Source organism: Gavialis gangeticus, unplaced genomic scaffold (assembly GCF_001723915.1).
Source record: "Gavialis gangeticus isolate Ggan-Ray unplaced genomic scaffold, GavGan_comp1, whole genome shotgun sequence".
Taxonomy (NCBI): Eukaryota; Metazoa; Chordata; order Crocodylia; family Gavialidae; genus Gavialis; species Gavialis gangeticus.
Window position 1 is genome coordinate 81182 of NW_017728981.1, and position 21611 is coordinate 102792.

Genomic DNA, 21611 nt, shown 5'->3' on the forward strand with positions numbered 1-21611 from the left:
GTCTTGCCACGGCAGGCCGTTAAGGCTGCTTGCAGCACATGATTACTGAGCCCATTGGTTTCTTCTAGATCTTTGAGCTTAGATGGCTCAGAGCCTTCAAGGCCAGAAGGGATGATTGTGATCCTCTAGTTTGACCTTCTGCACAGAAAACCATGCAATTTCACCCTTCAGTTCCTAGAAGCTTGAGACTGAACTACAGAGCAGTTGCTGGAAAGGAATTACCAGCCTTGGCTTAAAGGCTTTAAGGGCCATTTCTTTGTTTCCTCCTCTCTCATTTTGTACAGATTTGAGGATTAATTTGGTTCCTGCTGGAATCTTTTATCCTATCAGGCCATGTGAGAGTCAGCCCCCTTTGACAAATTTGTACCTCTAGCTCTTTACTGTATAGTGCCTGGATGCTTTCATGATGCACAGTCAATAAGGCCTCAATCCAGCAATATATTTAAGTACATGCTTCACTTTGACAGCACAAAGTCAATGGGATTTATTCACACAGGGCCCAAATGCCATGGGGCACCTATTGGTAAGGCCTGGAAGAGATCCTATAAGCAACCATTCCTGGTCCTGGGCTTTCACCCCTGCCTCCCCACCCAGGAGCAACCAATAAAGACAATCAGTAAAACGTTTACTGACCACTAAATTCCCGATGACCATGACCATCATGAAGACAATCAAGCACATGGCCTGTCCTGCCACTTCCATACAATCCCACATAGTCTCGATCCACTCCCCACACAACACACGGAAGACGATTAGGAAGGAGTGGAAGAAATCGTGCATGTGCCAGCGGGGCAGCTCACAGTCTGGGCTGATCTTACAGACACACTCCTTGTAGCTCTTGCCAAAAAGTTGCATGCCCACCACAGCAAAGATGAAAACAATGATGGCTAGCACCAAGGTCAAGTTCCCCAAGGCACCCACTGAGTTTCCAATAATTTTTATCAGCATGTTCAACGTGGGCCAGGATTTTGCCAACTTGAAGACCCTCAGCTATAAAAAGAAAACAGAAACAGAGACAAATAACACTTAATTCTTCTTTTTAAAAAAATAGGTACATGCAGGAGAAATCAATGAGGTGATAAGTCCTATGCTCTAAGGGGAGCTGAGCCCAAAACCTCTGCCACTAGCACCCACTGCAGTGGAAGGTGATCAGATTTTTTGTGTTTTGTACTCAACTCAGAAGTCAGGGTACACTTGCACCTTGTGTACTAAATAAACCATAGATGTAATCATCCATACATCCCCAGATTCAGCTCACGTTTAAAAAAGAAAAAAGAAAAAGCAGCTGGCGTCTTCTGACAAAAGTGAGGAAATCATCCCCAGCTCACATGCCACAAAAGATTAATAGTTGTCAAAGCCGAATTTTCAGAAACTCTGAGCATTCCCAACATTCAGTGCAACTGCTGCACATTATTGGTGCCAGCACTGCAGAAACATCAGACCTTAAACTGCCCATTGCCTTGTTTTTCTCTTGTATCAGTGACCTGCAGAAAAGGATTCTTTGTGGTCTGATTTTGTGAATAACGCAGACCATCTCTGAACAAAGCCTACAGGCGAGGTAAGGATGGGCTTTTTGTTTCATTTTGCTGCCAAGCTGTGATCTCTGAATCAATAGCTCCTCCTGATAAGGAGCACAACCTGCAAGTGAGTGGATTCAATACATGTCCCTTCTCAGTCCCTTTGCAGAATGATGTAAATAGAGTTGGAAAAGGGAAAATGTTAAAAAACCCAAAAAACAAAACAAACAAAAAAACCTGACTCAAAAGGAAAAAAAAAAATGGAAAAAAGAGACAGTATGGGGCTGCTATCAATTAAATGGGGAGCTCTCATCAGCTTCAACAGGGAACCATGCACAGGGAACTTGAAACCTGCCCTGAAACAGCACCACCGAAATATAAAAATCCAACCTCATTCCCATCTAAGCCAAAAACAGAACTCCCTGACTGGCAAGCACAATTGGGCCTTCATTCTGGAGAGGTCTATACACTTCCAAAGTGAAATCCTGGAAGAAAACAAATGCCTTCCAGTTCCCACTGACTTCAATGCCATCTGAGGATTGCTTTGCACACACTGCATCTGACTTAGTCCCCTGGCCTCAGGACAGGATCTTTTCTACCCTGTATGCAAAACTGAGTGCATTTACAAAGCTCAAGCAACACAAAAAAGGGAATTTGGTAATGCAGGTTAAGATTTACATTGCAAATCAACCAAGCACTCCCCAGGCCTTTGGAACCTAAAAGGAAATGCTGGGAGGAGCCCAGCCCAAAGACAAAAGAAACAGATTTTTTAATTCTACTAACAGCATGGTCTTTGCACTTGACAGCCTGTCCACTCCCTGCTCATGCTTTGGCCCTGTGCAGAGGCCAGGTGATTGGGCATGCATGTGGGAGAGACAGAAAGATTATACTCAGGGTCATACATGTGCTGGTACTAAACCAAAGAGTAGCTCACAAATCATTAATAATATTTCAAAAATTGAGCTAGTTTCAGTGCTAAGAAAAACAGACTATTTCTGATCAGATGTAACAACCCAAAATACCCTCTGCCATTTTCCAGAGAGTAACAAGGCACCAAAATTGCCAGAAATAAACAATGAAAATGAGTATAAATTAAAACATGAAAACAGAAGCCCGGTTACCAATTCTATTCTTAGCCAACACAAATACCCCTCTTTGCAGGTTTCAGTCTGAAATAGGGCATCTTCATATTTTTTAAGTCTGTCGTTTCAGAGGGGTTTTTTGCCTAGGTTTTTCACTGAGCAAATGAAAGCAGCTTTTTTCTCTCTCTGCTTTAACAAAGGGTGCAGTGAATTACCACTCAATTTGGTTGATTTGATATTTTAAAGAAACTTTAAATTTGTTATTTAGGAGGAAAAATAGGTATTGAAAGGACTAGTTTTGGAAGGGAGTAGTATTTACTTATAAGAATTAGCTGATTTTAAGAAACAATTTTCTTTCCTTTTCAAAAGACCACAAACACAAGATTTGCCTTCCCCCACCACTCTGCTCCAGTTCCCTTCCAAGAATAGAACTGAGGATTTTTCTTAAATTAACTTATGTAAAAGGTTTTCTAGTAGCTGCAAGATAGGAAACTTCAAAAAGAAATGGGAGAAATATGGAATACCAATCGGAAAGATCGCAGCACTGAAAGCCCCTCCACGTCTTGTAGACCCAGTTCCATTAAACTGAGGGAGACAATAAATCCGTCAAAAATGTTCCAACCTTCTTGAAAATAATAGTAGGGATCCATGGCTATGAGCTTCAGGAACATCTCTGCTGTGAAAATTCCAGTGAAAACCTGGAGTGAAAAGGAGACACAAAAAGAAAGTGCACACACAAAGATGCACTTCAGTCTAGTTTCAGGTGTCATCATGCAAACATCCAAGAGAAGTTAACAGTGAGCTACAACCAGATGTCCTGCAATCTTTTTTTGAATCAGTTCTGTGGTGGTCTATGCAATGATATGGGACTTGCCTATATGAATACTTTCTCCTCTCCATCCCCACCCCTGGCGTGCATGACTACAGGAGCTACCCTGCCACTCCATTGTTCCCTCCTCATCTTCCTGGAAAGGCCACTACTGCTAAGTCACTTAACCTGGAAGATGTGTCATCTATGCTACTGCTGCAAATCTACTAATGCTGTTTGCTACCGAAGGAAGTTCCCTCCTCATGGACTTCTGGTCCTCAGGGAAGCAGCAAAGAGATGAATCCCAGTATCCATTTATAGCAAACAACAGCCTCTTTTCCCAAGCTAATTAAAGATACATTGCAATGCAAGACCTGTCCTGGGTGGTTTACTGACTAGTTTCCACCAACTGGGTGTGCCCATCACAGCCCTGCTGTACGAAGAGACAGACTAACAAAGACAAACGCACCTGGAGAGGTGGAAACTGATGCTCTGGAGCAAATAAAAGTTTATGGATAGTACCTACCAGTGTCTTCCCCTTCCCACACTGGAAAAAGGAAATCTTCACCCCTTCATATGTCTACACAAATGAATCAACTTAAAAAAGGTGGGTGTACTCATGGATTAGGAGGCATGGGTTGAAGCATGTTTATCACAGCAGAGACAATTTATGGCTCCACTCTTGGGCCTCTCCCTCACTGTAAAGTGGGGATTCCCTGGCAGCAGCACTTTCAGCAAACAAACCCTATACACCCTGTCCACACACCAGAGATGGACTTTTACATCCACTTAAGCCAGGATGGAGGGACTGCTACTAATGCCAGACCTCACATAAACACGTGTAACAGCCGATGAAGGCAGGGATGCATGAGAACACACACACAGACCTTCTCAAAGTATTTGCAAGAATTGATGCACAAGAGGACGATATGGTATCATTAAGATTGCTCATTTGCCCTTAAAAATGGATCTGCCAGGCACCATTAAACAATGTCCCCAGAGTTTTTCAACCCCCCTGACAATATTGGGGATGCTCTACCAAAGCCCTCTTACCAGATTTCCTACGGACAGCACATGTTCAAACTGAGGGGTCATGGGATGGTGCTCCATTGCCATGAACAAAGTGTTCAGCACAATACAGATGGTGATGGCCAGGTCAACAAAAGGATCCATGACAATCAAGTTCACTATCTCCTTCAACTTGATCCAGTGTGGGTGGCATTCCCAGATCAGGAAGGTGTTGGCAAATTTGTACCAGCAAGGGGGGCACTTCCTCTGGGACTCTTCCAACTCTGCAGTCATAAAACAAAATAGTAAAAATAGTTGAGCCTTGTCTTCCCAGTTCTGTGGGATCTGTCTTTATGTGTTAGCATGGGTCCAGCATTACTGCAACACCTGCACCCCTTTCCATGTCTTTCTGTTTATGCTTCCCTTTAAGCCCTTACAGTGAAGGCTCTCTTTGCTGTGTGTCCATTTACTGAAAACTATATCCATGCCTACTATGGTTTTATTTAAAGCATTAATCTTTTTTCTTGATGACTTCTGCAGTTTTTGTCCCTTTTTTGCCCTCCAGTTACCTCATCTGGACTGCCCTATCCATTATGATGCTAGCTTTCTTATTTTTTATGTGGGGGGGGAAGGGAGGAAACATTTGATGGATTTCTTCCTTTGCAGTTGGTATGCTGGTTGCTAAGAATATGGTTGCCTTGGTTTTTTGAAAGTTTGGGAAAAAAAAAAAAAAGGAACTGTGCACTGGAGCCCGTGGGAGTTTGTGCAGGAGGGAAGCAGCAAAGAAACCATGCTCTGTTTTCAAGTATATTTAGTTCTCATATAATTGCATTACATGAGCCAGTAAGAATCTGAGAACAACAGCCTCATACGACTAGTCTCCCGCAGAATATTTGGAAATAAAGGTTCTCTCCACATCTCCATCTGCTGTTTTTCGTATCGTATAGAAATTGTTTTCTCTTCTGAGAGCTGAGATTCAGTGTGGTTCAGGTCTGTCTTTATCACTGGGCTGTAGGCAAAGGAGGCTCTCCCCATTTCCTGCGCAAGCAGAAACACCTACATGACCAGGTTTTCTATCAACACCTCTAATTTCCCTTCTGCGTATTGTTACTGGAACCTTATGACTCTCTAGCTGCTTTTATCTCCCTACCTGTGTAGTTTGGATGCTCAAGCAAGTAAAATAAAGCCTAATAAATATACACAGTGCATGTATACAGAGAGCCACAGATTTAGGTGCAAACAAATTGCACGGGATGTACATTTTTCTAAGGGGACAGCCCTGCACCATTTTGGTGCCTTTGCATCAACACAATAGAAACATCTGTTTGTACCCCTCATTTTGGACTAGCAAACCCCCTGGCTGCTGTCAATTCTTTGCTTTGCTTACCACGGTTCAAACTCACCTTTTCCGTGACTACTGACAAGCTGTTGTGTTGGCCAGTTCCCTGCCTGGGTCCCAGCTGTTACTCACCTCCTTATTGTGAGGTACCCACAGTTACATGGTGACAGCTGTGTGCTACTTTGTCCCCCCAGAGCAATTAACACAGCTGTATAAAACACTCATGGGTCCCTGACTTTAAATCATGGGTTTATAATGAAAGCCCAAACTCAGGATCTAGGTCACAAGACTGAGCCAAGCTTCTGTGGGTAAGGGGTGAAAACAAACAAGCATTCACATAAGCCTTCCAAACAACCCTCTCTAATTATCGCACCATTGCAGTAATGTAACCACTGTTGCACAACAGTCTCCAGGCAAACTGCTTGTAGGGACAGCAGGGATCAAACCCACCACCTAACACAGGGCTACACTCTGCTAATACAGTGTTAGAACTGTAGGTTTTTAATCATTTCAAAGCTTGCCACAAGGGGACAGTTGTACCCCCCCCTCATTCCCCCCCGCCAAAAAAAGAATTACATAGCACTGTAACACACCTTCTACAAGGGTATTGGTCACAACAGTCATTATACTGTTGGTTCGATCCTTTCTTCCAAAGGAAGCATTCAGCTGATCCACTGAGACCAGGAGAGACCCAGTAGGTTTCTTTTTGATTGCCACTTCAGTAGTTCCCTGCAAAATTCACACACCGATTAGCATAGACCTCTGGTTTTTTTGCCACTTTATATGCTGTCAGGTTAGAGATGCCACATGCAACCAAGAGAAAAAAAACAGGTCAGGTTTTGTTGTTTTACCAAAATCCCTGTACCTCTTCAAGATCAAGATACCTGAGATAGCGTTACTGGGCTGCAGCAATAGAGTTTGCTAGTTAAAAACATAAATCAGGTTACTGGAAGTTGAGATCTCAAGGAGAAGTGTGGAGGATTTCCTGTGTGTTCTTCACGCAGAATACGTGTCTATTTAAGACAAGCTGAAAGATGTTCTAAAATCCATCAGTAGGTTGGCACCCTGCTGCTCTATTTGCACAGTATTTTACTCCTCAAGCAGGCTGCCCTTGTGTGTAATGTGATGACTGGGACACAAGAGCCCAGCTGACACAGACCCCTTGTGCATTTTGGCAAGACACTTAAAAACAGTCCATCCTTTCTCCCACCTTTTGTCTGTCTGGTCTGTTTAGATTTCATGGTCTTTAAGGCTGGAAATGGCTTCATGCAATTGTCCTAGTAGAGTGGCACCCTGCCCTGGTTAATCTTAGCTTCCATCGCTATAGAGAAATTCCTAATACAAACCAGCCCTAACAGAAGAGAGATCTGCTGCAGTGCAGCTGGTGGAGGAGAGGCCACAAGGAGATTAGTTTCTCCTGAATTCATATTGTCCACTTATACTCATTTTTGTTCCCCTTAGACATTTCACTCCCTTAATTTTCATAAGCAGGGGACAGAGCAGAAACAAACACTTTATTTTTACACTGGTATCAGCAATTTGCAACCTTAGAGAAAGGAAAGACCCTACATTTTAAAGAATGCTTGCACAAACTTTTCTGTAAATTTAACATAGGCGCAAAGCAGGCAAACTCTATTCTTCTGTTAAAGCAGAAGAAAGCACAGGCAGTATTTCATATATTCATCTATCTACTGGAAACCAAATAAAAGATGACAGTAATTTGAAAATAAAACATCAATAATCAAGGGGATGGCCTATATTCACAAATGCATTTGCAGTCATGAACCTGCATCTTGCATTTAGTAATCACTTGACCCTGTACGCCTATGTAACTTTGCAACTGCACATGTAAGCAGGACTAGACCTTTTAAAAAGTTTGGCTCTTACATGCTTAACAGCTTGACCTATGCCATATTAGAAGCCCATGCATCAGATGTAAAATGGAAAGTCATTGAACAGATCCAAGAGGTAGCAGGTGAATTACCTAGGCCACGTACAGACAGTTTCTCCTGGGAGAGTTGCTGCTCCCTGGAGAAACCACAAGTGTGCAGATGTTCAGGATTTTATTCTAAGAGCAAAAATGGCCGCTCCAAGAGCAAAATAACCTGGAAACAACCGGGGTTAAATCATTCCTGGGAGTTTTCCCTTGAGAGAATGAATGAATGTCTTTATACATTCAGAGCTTTCCAACCAATCAATTTACAACCCTCCAGATGAGAACATGAGGCTTCAAAACAGCCCCATTTGAGCTACTTGAATTTGGAAGAGTAGGGATTAATGATCTGCTCCTGAACACAGGATTCGGCTGCTCTGTTTCAAAACCTACATCTGAAAACTGGGGTCACAAGAGCTCAGCACTGAGCATTCCTCATAGATAACAGACACTTCCCCACAGGGGCCCACTGAGAACAATGGAGCTGACAACACTTCAAGACATACAGCAGTGCAATGATCTAATACTGCCTGGTGCCCTGTGCTCTCAATGCTCATTTGAGTCCAGAGAGAAATCTGGATTTTGCTAAACAGGACAGCTGTAATTATTTGCCATGCATCACACTAGTAAAGGGCCAATCCTGTCCCCTGGGTAACCAGTGGGGCAAGGCTTTTCCAGGGAGTCTAAAGGAGTTCTTCTCTTCTTTCAAGCCCCTTGAAAAATCCCAGTCCAAGTGTACTGTCCCTGACTTAAGTGGGACCCAGTCCAAAACTCTGAAACATTGTGCGCTGCTAATGGATCACTGTCTTGAACTCAAGAAAGGAGTTTGCTGTTGGTGACTGATGCACAGTACACACTTCCCACAAAAGACCTTTGTTTCTCCTTTCCCAAGGATACAAGATACATACTCTATGAGTAACTGAAGTATCCGTCAACTCAACAGTTCCTCAGCTGTCATGAGGTTAACCAGTAGCTGCATTGTTTAACTCTGGTGATAGTAGGTTACCAAAAAGAACCTCCAACCAGCATACCCAGTATTGCATAATACCGTCTCTCTCATGCATGCATCATGCAGATTACAGTTTCTATCATTTCCATGCTGTGTTAGAAAGAGAACTAAATCTTGAAAAAACACATTTTACTAACATGCTAACTGGAGCAGGCGGCAGTAACTGAAACTTAACAACTAAAGAAAGGCCAGTAAAGTCTCAGGGAAGAGTCAGGGGTTAGCAGGTATTAATTTAGGTTGCAAGAATTAAACAATTAAAAAAAACTGCTTGGAATTTTGAGACAGTATCCAGAGCCATTCTGGAAACTATGGTTTTAGACAGGTCATAAGTGACTCTGTATTTTTATCTTATCTAAGCTCCCAAATCAACTCCAAGTAGATTGTCTACTTCCTCATTTGTCCTGCTGAGATTTTTAAGAATGAATTCTCTGACCCCCCCCATTCATTCACCCCTCTTGTTTTAAAAGGTTACTGTCAAGAGAAAATAAAGATATTAAAATTATGATGCAAAAAAAATCCTACATTATGTTAAGTTTTCCCCTGTGGAAAAAATCCTATAGGACTTAACAGAGATGAAACTCCACAGATATTCCTCTAAGCAGCCTACGGAACTGAAGAGCCTGATTCTGCAAAGGACTAGTGTACTTGTCTGCAAATGGCCACGTGCAGAGATTCGATTACAGGATTAAGTCTTGGAAAGAATTATACTCCAGACCTAGAGTTTCATAACGTGATTTAAAAATTATATCGGTAGGCTGCCTCTGTTAAACGCTATAGGACATGCACACAAAGGGTGAGATGATTAAAACAGAAGGATTAAAAAAAATATTTTCCAACTACCTAAACTGATAGTTTCTTTTTCTGCATTTCATTCAGCTTGGACAGTGAAACTAGACGTGTAAGGGTTTCCTCATGTTAACACTCAGTTTCACGTCTTGTTATTCATGCACTCTTGCCATGCTGACAGGTTAAGACCCAAAATGAAACTGTTTTTATAGAAACTTCTCAGTTCCATGAAAACATTTCATTTATACTAGGTTTTGCAAATATACATATACAAAACCTAGACTTTGGACCTACATTTCTTGACAGTGCCCTGCCTGAAGCTGCTTTCCTCATTTCTCTTAAGTCCTGTTTCTCCCCAGAGGTCTGTCTTACTCCCTGACTCTCTCCTTTGTTTGAAATTTCACTTTCTCCTTCCTCCACTTTTTAGGCCCCAATCCTGCAAGCTGATCCATGTAGGAGGGTGAAGCCTAGAAGCTGAGTACTTATGGCAAGTGGCATGCCATTAACTTAATCTGGTAAGGACCAAAGAATTTGCCCCAGGGAGAAGCAATGGCAGGATCAGTGTCTTAGAACATAACTTTGTCTCGTCTTTAATTTTTTTTTATTTAAATTTTCTCTCCATAAAGATTTCTTCATGGTTAGTTGAGTTTTAAAAATTTCTCCTTTCTTATCTATACCCTTTAAATTCCCCAGCACTATTCCTTAGCCATGGGAAAAACTTCCAGTAAAGCCTGATCTGTTTTTCCAATGCCCCATCCTACTGAGGAGTCAACCCTGAAAAATGGCAGGCCTCTTTTTATTATTCCCTTAGTTAAAAGCTCAATTCCAAGCCTTTTTTCCCAGGAAGCCAGGAGAAGGATGTAGGTCAGTAGGTTAATTTAAGAAGGAAAAGAGGGAAACTGAAGCATGGTAGTTTTTAATCTGGTACAGACTATGCTGTCTGCGGTTAGACAAACCAATTTTCATTCCATCAGGGTGTCCATTTGGCTTGGAGACCAGCATACAGGGAAGCAGAAGAGGGCGGATCACCATGCCTAGACTTTGTGCTCATTGACTTCCTTACACTGTCATCAGTAGCTGCCTTATCTATTTTCACCTCAGGCAGAAGGCGGCCCCCAGGCACATTGGACGTGGGGCCGCCGATGAGAGACACCACGCCGTTGCAATCAACCGTGCTGTTCCTTTTCACATTCCGACGAAGGTTTGGGAAGATTCGTGAGGACCGGCTGCCCTGGCTGTAGCCACTGTAGCCACTGTAGCTGCTTCTCCGATCCCGACCACGGATAGGGATGAAAAGGGAGTCTCTCCTGCCTTCGCTCTCCTCCACCGTGCTGTGCTCATCATCAGCAAACTCATTCTCTGAGCCTGGGTCACGGAAGCGCCCCTTGTAGCTGAAGATGCTGCTCTTGCTGTTGTGCCGGGAAAGGAAAGGGGAGCCAGGAATGCTGAGGAGGGACTGTCAGGGGGAAGAGAAAGAAAAATAGTGCAAATGGTACAGACACAAACAGAACAAGATCAAAGGATGTCATAATTCAGTGCAAGCACTTGTCTGTTGCAGCGGGGTTCATGCCATTTGCAAGGGGACGTTTATCTGCATTGTAGGAAGCACTATTACTTAAGCTTAGTCACTCCCCAAAAAGTTTTGTTAGCATGGGTAGATCAACCAGGAGCATGAATGAAATCATCCCTCACACAACTCGGTCATGCCAGCAGATGCAATTTACTAACAGCAGAGAATCTCTTTTCTGTTTCAGAACTGGTTACGGCTCCCTTGTCAAAAGCACTCTCTTGCTGGTAAAAGCCAAGACCATTTTCACTTCGCCAGAAAACTCCTCTGAGCCAGCACACTACAGAAAGTTTTCTGAGGCAGGAACTGATTGGTCTTCCATGCCTGCCCAGTGAGGCTTTCATCCTGTTTTTGGTCTCTATGTAGTTACAGCACAGACACAAGTAACCCCGGGGAACAGGCTCAAAAGAGAGGCACAGGGACTGCGCTCTCTTTTTGCCTCTAGAAGGGCTCCTTCAAAACAAGGTGAGCCCACATCTGCAGGGCACTGTGGCAACAAGCACCCCTAGCTGTTGCTTTCTTGCTGGGCTCTAGGACAAGACTTCAATCCTGAACTCCTTCACTCCATCACCTTCAGCTGAAAATAAAACTCTAAGAAAACTATATAACCTTAGCAAGCTGGGTACAGTTTTCAAAAGGCCTAACAACTTATGCTCCTGACTTTTAACTGAAGTCACCTGGGTAAATCTACCGACTTCAGTGCTTCTTCCAATTTACGCTCCTTCATCTACAGGACTGGACCCAAGCATCCACTTGATCCAATGTCAACCAAAGTCAATGGACTGATCTCCTTGATATGCCATGTGCACTGAACCAGGCCTCAAAACAGGAAATTGTCCTGAGTGGAAATGAACGATCCTTTATAACAGCAAAGAATGATACCTGGTTCATGATGGAAAATTTCCTTCCCAGCCTGTTATCTGGCAGCCTGAAGGCCTTTCTCCTCATACCATCCTCTGATTCAGACTTGAACACTTTCTCGTTGTCGCACTTTTCGTCACCTTCTGACAGCTCTTTGTCCTTTCGCTTCTTCCTCCGGTTCCGCCGCTCCTTGGCGCTCTTAGAACTGAGCTTGGAAATCTCAGAGGAGCTTCGAGACACCCTGCCCCCACCATCATCCTCCACAGCATCTTCAGACACTGTCCCTGCTGAAGTGACCATGGCTGCAGCCTGAGGGAGAGAGAAGTACTATGAATCAGTTGAATTAACTCTCCACAGACCTCAGAGAGGTAGGAAAAGGGGTTGGGGCAAAACAGTATCCGTCTCACAGGCAGGGGCAGAGCCGCCGCTGCAGGAGGCTGACCAAGGACCCTGGCCTCTACTTTCTGCTCTGGGAAGGAACGTGGTCTAATAGGCATAGAACAAAACCAAGGGGCAGTGCTCCTAGGTGCTATGTTCTCTTCTTGGAGGAGTTACCAGGGACTTGTGGGTCTGCAGACTACCCTTGGCTCACTAAGCTTTGAGCAAGAAACTTCACCTCTTTGCCCCTCAACTCAATCTCTGTGAGGTGGGTAAAGTGAGGCTTACCTGTTTCGCATGGGAGTTACCAGGCTTAACCAGAGACCTTGAGAGGCTTTGATAAAAGGTGCTTTAAGACTACAAAGCTAATATAATAAACCAGCAGTTACCTAAGGACTTGACCATTACCAGCATGCCATACATCTAGAATGTCATGGGTGCAGGAGAGATCCAACAAAGACTCTTCTGACTACAAAAGCCCCAGCCCCTGCTACTTGAGTGCCCTTAAAATTAAAAAAAAAAAAAGGCCAGTAGGACAAGGCATGTGAACACAGTGTAGAAAGGTCTGCTTCCATCCCAAAGAGAGGAGATATGCCCAGATACATCATCCAGTATAAGACTATTTTATGGTAATATGGCTGTGCCCTGCACCTGAAAGGGAAATCTCTATATGTTAAAAATTATGAACTTAAAAAACAAAACAAAAACACTAACCTGTGCTTCCTCTTGCTGCTTTTTCAGCTGTTCCAACATGGCCTTAAATTCTGCCTCTTTCTGCTCTGCTTCCTCCAGCGTGGCCTGGTTCTGCTCTTCATAAGCCATGGCTACCACAGCCAAGATCAGATTGACTAGATAGAACGACCCCACAAAGATCACCAGGACAAAGAAGATCATGTAGGTTTTTCCCGCTGCTCGCAATGTCTGAAAAGAGACCGCCATTTCCTAATAAATCCCTTGACACAGAAGAATGACTACAACATGGACCTGGGCACCTGATCCTAGGCCTCCTGACATGGATGGTCCTACAGAAAATATACGGTGCTGTATGCACAGCAGGTTATCTAACATCTTAGCAGGTCCCATGATAAAGCATTAGGACACAGCACTCCCAGTCAACTTAGGCGCAAGGAATGAAATGTCTCTTCCTACTCCCTTTAAAAGCAATCTTGATGCAATATCAGGCAGGACTTAACATTACAAATCTGACCGAAGAAGACATGTTTAAAGAGAGTCAGAAGCACAGTTTGAAATGCAACACCAACTCCTTCAAACAGATGGTGGTTCAGCAAGATGGCAAACTGCTACAGAAGTCTGAATTGTTCTTACACATTATGGAACCACCGTGCCCTCCACAGCACCTGGATGCCCTCTGTTATGCTACAAGAGAGTGTCAGCAAAGCTGAGGTGCATGTCCCGTGTGCAACATACAGCAAGACTTTTTCAGTATTCACAAGAGAATCTGCTATAAGCTTTAAGAGCTTTAAGAACTGCTTTTGTAGGATGAATCCTGCCCAGGGTGCTACCATTTTTCCTCTCCTTAAAACATACCTCCTCTAAAGTCACACAGTGTACTTATGGGCACTCATTTAGGATACCATAAACAAGAATACAGTCCCCTCCCCCTGGCTCCCATTTCCCCCCCACCTCTCCCCGCCATACAACAGAGAAGCAATACATTTACTTACTAATTGATACAAGTTTTCCCAAAAGTCCTGAGTCATAAGGCGAAATAAAGCCAGAAAAGCCCAGCTGAAAGTGTCAAAGCTTGTGTAGCCATAGTTTGGATTCCGCCCTGCTTTCATGCATGTGTAACCCTCCGGGCATTGACTGCAGAAAAAATATAAGATGTCTCAGGGCATCAATATTGAAAAAGCCATAAGGACAAATTACCAGGTCACTTGTTCCTAGAGGCTATAGGGACTTCCACAGGACCAGGTCACAGCAGTTGATATACACTTTGATTTCCATGTGGGCTTATTTCCAAGTAAATAAAGGTGCATTGACAGCCCTAGAGTCTGGAACAGTGGCCCACAGGGCAAAGATAGCGCAGCAAGAGGCTGGGCCTGGAAGGCCTAGCAGTTGACTCCTTCAGCCCAAGGGATGACCTGGGTGAGCCTATTGGAGATAGTGGAAGATTTTCTATGCAAGTCAACAGGCCATGAGTTAGCGAAGAACACAGTGGCAGAGACCAGCATCCAGGAGGCAGGCAATGCCACTTGTGGTAGGGCAAGGTCATTTGAAACAGGCACTTGCTCACTGGAATACAGACTGAGAAATGCCAACTGATTTCCTGATCAATGCAGAATTAGTAAAACAGTAAGCAGCGACTAGGCTGGACTATGACCAGTGATCTAGAGGTGAGACAATTTCAGAGAATGTTCCCAGCCATCCGAGCCTCCCGGGCCTTCTGAATAACCCAAGGGTTCAACAAGCAGGTGGCTGAATTTACCAATAATATAAACTCTTCTTCCTGTTCCTACCCTTTTTACTAATCCAGCTCCTCCTTAAAGTATCTCTAACCATAAGGATAATTAACACCTTTGTTTTCTAGTAAACAGAACTCTTTTACAAATATTAGAGAATACTGTAATCTGTACCCATATTTAAATCAATTACTCTTCATCTAATTAAAGGGGAGCACTAAAGATTAGGGCTGGGATTTTCAAAAGGAGACTACAGGCAAAAAGGAACACAGGGTAGTATTTCTAAAAATACCGAAAGGACCAGATTTTTAGACTTATTTAGGCACCTACAGTCCTAAACGACAGGGAATAATAAGAGGTTAACAGGAGTTGTGCTCTTACCTTACATAGCCTCCTTTGAAAAATCCCAGCCTAACTATGATAAGATTGGTCCTTTTCCAAGTAAGCTGAGGGGAAATAACCTGTTTAATGCAATTTTCCATACAGATCAGTTGCTTAATTTTAAGTGGTGCAAAGTGAAGCAGAAAAGAATATATTTTTTAAACAGTTACTTTTAAGGTATAACACAGCAATGCAGCAGGTCTGTACAGCTGCTTGGCATCAAGCACAATGTATGCAGAGTAAAGATACCATTGCAGATGGGGACTGTATGACAGAAGCTAGCAACCAAAGAGAACGGGCTGCAGGCAACCTCCTCAGCCTCTGCTATCATTAAACTGTTGATGAAAGATGTTCTTAATTTGGCTAAAACTCAACACTTACCCTGCATCCGAGCTGTTTCCACAGAGTAAAGGATCAAGGGCCCCAGGGATTGTATAGAAATTTGCTAGGGGGGAAAAAAAGATTTAAAGGTGTTTCCATGCACACAGTTATGGGTCTGAGCATTTTGCAATACTACAGAAGCATTGATAAAACCATAATCTGGACTATTCTGCTTTAAATAATTTTAGCTGAGCTAAACAGGCCTGAGTTTGAACACCTCCCTGTAAGCCAACACAACAGTTTAAATGGAAATACAAATGCACTGCTGGCACATGGGAGCAGGTTAATACCCAAATGGGGAAGGAAGCTGCAAAGACCTGGAGCTAGATTCCCCAATACCACTCATCTTATGACATCAATTGCACCAGTGGATGCCATGTTGCACCTGCTTTAAGTAGGTGCAAAGGTTGATACAAGGCAGTGAGGAATCAGGCCTGTAACAACATCCAGCACAGGTTCGACTCAAGTGATAACTACGTGGAGACAAAAAATGGGCAGACTCTTGAGCTTCCACACTTCACTAAGCAAAACTAAGTGTCCACAAGCACCTTTCTTGACTCAGGATCATGCCCAGGTGTTATTCTAAAACCAGCTTTTGCTTATGTTTGAAGAGTATCTAGGCACACCCATAAGCACTTAGGATTCACTGTTCACACAGGTGACTACCTCCACACCAGAAGTCAAGATACTCAACACCATATGAACCATTAAAATAATTGTGAACCATGTGAGAGTGCACTGAGTTGGTCTAATAAAAGATATCAGATTTACCCAAAGAACCTTTTCTGCCTATACCACAAACACTGGAGCTTGGAGGCATTTTGGCTTCACAGTGCCAGTAGAGTGTGTCATGGCTCCATGGCTACTGCTCTATGCTGAGGGGATAAAGGCTTCTGTGAAGTTCCCATTCCTCACAGAATCATAGAAAATGAGAGTTGGAAGGGACTTCAGGAGGTCACATCTAGTCCAACCCCCTGCTCAAAGTAGGACCAGCCCAACTAGATCATCCCAGCCAAGGCTTTGTTTAGCCGGGTCTTAAAAACCTCCAAGGATGGAGATCTCACTCTATGGGTAACCTGTTCCAGTGTTTTACTATCCTTCTAGTGAGAAAATTCTTCCTAATATCTAACTTAAACTTCCCTTGCTGCAACTTGAGACTATTGCTCCTTGCTCTGTCATCTGTTACCACTGAGAACAGTCCAGCTCCATCTTCTTTTGAACCCTTCTTCAGGGAGTTTAAGACTGCTACTAAATCCCCTCTCAGTCTTCTAGCCCAGTTCCCTCTGCCTCTCCTTGTAAGTCATGTGCCCCAGCCCCTGAACCATTTTCGCTGCCCTCCGCTTGACTCTCTCCAGTGTGTCCACATCCTTTGTGTAGTGGGGGGCCCAAAACTGGACACAGGACTCCAAATATGGCCTCACCAGTGCAGAAGAGAAGGGAAGAATCACTTCCCTTGACCAGTTGGCAACACAGCTACCAATGCAGCCTAGTATGCTGTTAGCCTTCTTGGCAACAAGAGCCCACTGCTGAGATGCTTTTCAACTGAAAGGTACTGCATAATCTGACTCCAGGGAAGGGAGAAATGAAAACATATCCCCCCTTTGCAAGTAGAGTATGACAGTGGCTAGTATGAATCTGAACCAGTATGTGCAAAGGAAAACACTGAGCTTCATTAGGTCTGAGATGGGATGGCAATTGCCTTTCTTCTTTGGAATACGGAAGTAACTGTTCTAGAATCCATTTTCCTTGAGGTATGAGGGGACTTATTGTATTATCCTTAATATCTAGCAGAGGGGAACTGGACCCTTTTAACCAGGAGGATTGCCTCCTGACCATTGCTATGACTGTGAACCAGGAGAGAATATCTGTAGCAGCCAAAGCTACGTGAAGTGTAGTCTTAGTTCCTGATTGTTCTTTGGATACAAGGACTAAGAAGACTTCTTGCAATTCTGCCAGTAAAGAGTCCACAGCATTGGTAATATGCTTATAGCTGAAGAAGTGGTACATGGCAAAGAGAGCCTTCTGAACAGCAATTCTGATGTGAAGGAACAGGCGTTTCATCCAAAGGTCTAAGGATTTAGGGTCCTTCTCTTTGCAGTAATCTCAGTGGCTTTGCCATCATTGGCAGCAGCCCCTACCAGAGAGAAGTGTGCAGGATGTAGCACACACAGCCCCTCTCAGGGCCAGAAGGCTTCAAAAAACCCATTAACTTGTGGGCAGCCTCACTGACTTCCTCAAGGGAAATTTGCATGATCTGGGCTACAGAATGCCTTAAGTCCTGAATGCCCTGAAAATCTTCCCAGCTTCTGGGGCAAGAGTCATGGCCCCAAGAAAAGAAACAGAGTTCAGACAGGAGCAATAGAAAAAGCATAGAAGGGTAGAAGCTCCACAAAGGGAGGGCTTCAAAAGGGCTATAAGCTGCAGTTAGCATGAGTCAAGAGCTAAACTGAAACAGGTAAGGGAAATTGGGGAGCAGGAAGCATGCACCATCTTTTATCCCTTCAGTGTGGGGTAGGTATAAGAAAACACAGGGCCATTATACATCTGTAGATGAGGCAAAAAAAAATCTCTGAGTCTAAGTACTTGTGACACGGGCACCCAGAGTGAGGATGTGCATATAGACAGCTACTTGAAGGAGACCTACTGGTTACAAACAGACAAGCTCTGCCGATCAAGTTTTTTCTGCATAAGTCTTTTGCAAATACTTGCATTCTTTTTAAGCCAACTCTGACTGACACAAAGAAAAGGCTTTTGGAGTCAGGAGTGGCAGGTGCATGGGGATGCTAAACAAATACAATGAAAAAGGCAGGGGTTGGGCCCAGGCTTAGTGCAGGCACAACTCAGAGGGGTACAGAGAGCACTTGTGTCCCCTGCTCTAATGCCTGGAGCCTCCTTGCTGCAGAACCAAAATTTAATAAACTGAATGCACCAGCCACTCCAAGTCCTATGTGTGTTTAAAGTGGAGTTGTGCTTTGGCTATGCTGTGAAGGGTGGGACATGGCTAACTGGGATTCTGCAGGGTTAAAAACTCAAAGAGTGTTTTACAAGTCTGATTAGCTTTGCCTGATTTCTCTGGATATGATAAATTGCCCACAATGTTATAACAAGACAGTTTCTATTTGCAGTTGTCCACCTTTCTATACTGACTACCCAGAGAGCAACAGGTACTCTAGGCTCCTCATTCCCAAGGCTGGAAAGATCAGAGACAACTATTTTTAAAGTGTTTAGTAATTTTGGATGCCCAAGTTGAGACATCTTAATAAGACCTCATTTCCCAAAAGTGCCCTCTTCTCTGAGCCAACCCTCTTTAAGGTATTGGAAGCTGGGCACCTAGAATTACATGTGGACAACAATAAGTCATGTATAAAAGAAAGTCTTTAGAGAGCATTGCTGTAGAAATACCTACACTTATTGTTGGTGTATTCCTCCCAGTCAAACCCCCTGGAACCATTTTCTAGGAAGGTCTCATTGAGGTTAATTGGCCAAATCACACACTTGTTCCTCAAATTGCCCATAAACAGCTGCAGTCCAATCAAAGCAAAGACACTTAGGCAAAACACTGTCAAGATCATTACATCAGATAACTTCTTCACAGACTGAATTAGGGCACCCACAATGGTCTTCAAGCCTGCAGAGAAAACAGAGCTAGAAATCAATTCCACATCATAATCGCTCAAAAAAAAAAAAAAAAAAATCAGATATGTTGCACATTCCATTTAAAAACATGCAGCAAAAAGATTACTGCTCGAGAATGGCCTGGTCCGTGAGAACTGGAGCACTGTAGCCATCTATACAGGTTTTCTCTATAGTTCATTGTTTATGGCAAAATACCTTGGTTCTGAGAGAACCAAATTAATGCCTAAAGGATTTCCACTGACTCCAGTGATTAACTAGGAAAAAATGAGACCCAGATTTTAAATTCAATGAAAATCCAAAAGTTCACTCTTCAAAATACAGCTATACAGCATATTGAGGAGGCCATGGGACAAATGGTAGGACTTATCTGTACACAACTGTTAAATTAAAGATGAATTGGTGAAAAACCCTGATTGAACATACATATATGGGTTTAAACCAGATTTATATGGTATGAGCTAAACAGAAACAAGCCAAGCTGAAAAGATATCAGACTGCACACAAAGTTCCACCTGTTTAACTAACTTGCTTTAAAATCCCAGTTTTAGTTAAAGCAGTACAACTTTCCACCGAGACTGGGATTTTATCATTTCAATCTGGTATAAGAGAACTTCATTCATTCAAAGCATCAACATGCCCCCCACCCCAACCCCTTTTCCTCCCCGCCACAATAAATGTTTTTGGCACTTCATAAACTAGGTGCCAAAGCTACAGAGAGTGGCTGTGTATAAACAGACATCATGGGCATAGACTGTACATGCACACAGCAAGGCACAGAGAAGTCCAAAACAGAGCTCTGCCGGTATTCCCAATCAGTCTGTTCCACACAGGTACCATCTTTGAACTCAGTGGACATTTTGCATGGACAAAGAATGCAATTTAACTCCTCCTAGTCTAACCTGGGAGAAAGGTGTGCAGGATCAGATGCAGAAGGAAGACAGGGTTAAGCCAGTAAAACAAGCATATTTAACATCCAGTTGGACTGTCTTGAGTTCATAGTTTGGAGAGGGAGGGGGAAGGCAGGCAGAAGAGTTTTCTTATATGTGGGGCCCAGACAGAATTTTTAAGTATAGTTATAGCTAGCCCAGAAAATAACCCTGGGACACTCCCTCCTCTGGCAACTCCCAAATCAACTTTACTCTGATTACAAAATAGAACAGGTTTTTTTCCCACCAAGCTGCCAGACCCCACAACTTCAACAGATTAAAATAAAAGCCACTAGCATCTTTACTTAGTAACTAAGAAAGGGGAAGCAATGCTTCCCACCAAAACAAATCCAATTAAAATGAACCCAAGATAAAATACTTGTAACCACCCTCCCGCACAACAAGCTCCACATCTCATTTCTGAGAGACACAACAAAGAACATAAAAGTGCTCACCAACATTAGATCTTAGATTGAAAATCAAAGGACAGTTGCTCTAACTGCTCATTACAAACAAAAAGAGATAAGGCCTGATTCTTCTGGCACAAGATAAAAGGAGCTTTACTAATGCCAATGGTGAAGCCCACTGGGTAGGACTGGCACTGGTCTCACATGGCAGAACATGCATGGAGGCAGGCTGTTGACCACTCTCTTTGCAAGCCGTGGCAGTTTCTTCTGGTCTAATATTAAAAGGAAGCAGCCTCTGAGCATTTTCAGTGGTTGGATCAACTAGAAACTCTTGCTTAGCCTTTCTTTTCCCATCATTCACTTTGTGAAAACATACACTTCAGTTGATTTTAAAATGCCGAGTGATTCTCCTCGTTCTGCTGTCTTCCTTCTTCAGCATCAGTAAATCAGACCCTTTTTCAATCTGCAAAATTTTACTTGCCTCTAATTTCTGATCTTTAACCAGCAAGGAAAACAGTCTTCTTTTTCTCATCATCTTCCTCATCATACTACGAGTTGGATAAAAAAAGCATGCCCAAGCCAGTAAGCTTCCCCCATGACTACTCAACATGGATGTCAACACCCTTTGCAACACATCTTATCACTTGCTCTGGAACAGATGCACCACACCAGATCTTGCCATGGGTGTATCTAGAATAATTCCCCACCAGCAGCAATGGCATGTGACTTTCCATTGTTTCACAGGAAGGCTCTCTGGGTCCCCTCAAATGTCTCAGAAACTCCTCAACTACCTCCCTAAATTTATCCTCCAAAATATTCTTCCAGATCATGAAGGTGATTTCACTTCCTCTAGTCTTTAACAAGAGAAATGGATCATCCCAGATAGTAACTCTTGAAATTCTGATAGGAGACACTCCACCCTTAAACATACGTAGTAAAGTGTTGCTACTTTTCTTTTCATTCTTTTTTTAAAAATTGGCCAGACCAATAACTTACCTTTTTAATTTAATTCCTACTCCTTTACTTCATCATCATAAAAAGACATTAAATGAGTCATTAGACGTTCTCATTTATTAATTTCTTACTCCCTTGATCTACTGCTAGGTTTGAGCACTTTCAGATGCATTGTATTGTTCTCAGACCAGGCATGATGCTCATCCCCTGGCTTA

General features: G+C 43.2%; 1 protein-coding gene across 2 annotated transcripts in view; it reads right to left on the reverse strand.

The window, feature by feature from the left end:
• Positions 1 to 21611, reverse strand: part of SCN8A (sodium voltage-gated channel alpha subunit 8) — an 85691-nt gene that overhangs the window by 24174 nt on the left and 39906 nt on the right. For both annotated transcript variants that reach the window (XM_019511100.1, XM_019511107.1), the window contains exons 6-15: positions 18880 to 19101; positions 15474 to 15537; positions 13974 to 14115; positions 13003 to 13209; positions 11932 to 12219; positions 10579 to 10938; positions 6348 to 6483; positions 4461 to 4699; positions 3124 to 3297; positions 634 to 990 (exon numbers count right to left, since the gene is read on the reverse strand). In XM_019511100.1, the coding sequence (XP_019366645.1) occupies positions 634 to 990; positions 3124 to 3297; positions 4461 to 4699; positions 6348 to 6483; positions 10579 to 10938; positions 11932 to 12219; positions 13003 to 13209; positions 13974 to 14115; positions 15474 to 15537; positions 18880 to 19101 (2189 nt within the window). The remainder of the gene's footprint in view (positions 1 to 633; positions 991 to 3123; positions 3298 to 4460; positions 4700 to 6347; positions 6484 to 10578; positions 10939 to 11931; positions 12220 to 13002; positions 13210 to 13973; positions 14116 to 15473; positions 15538 to 18879; positions 19102 to 21611) is intronic.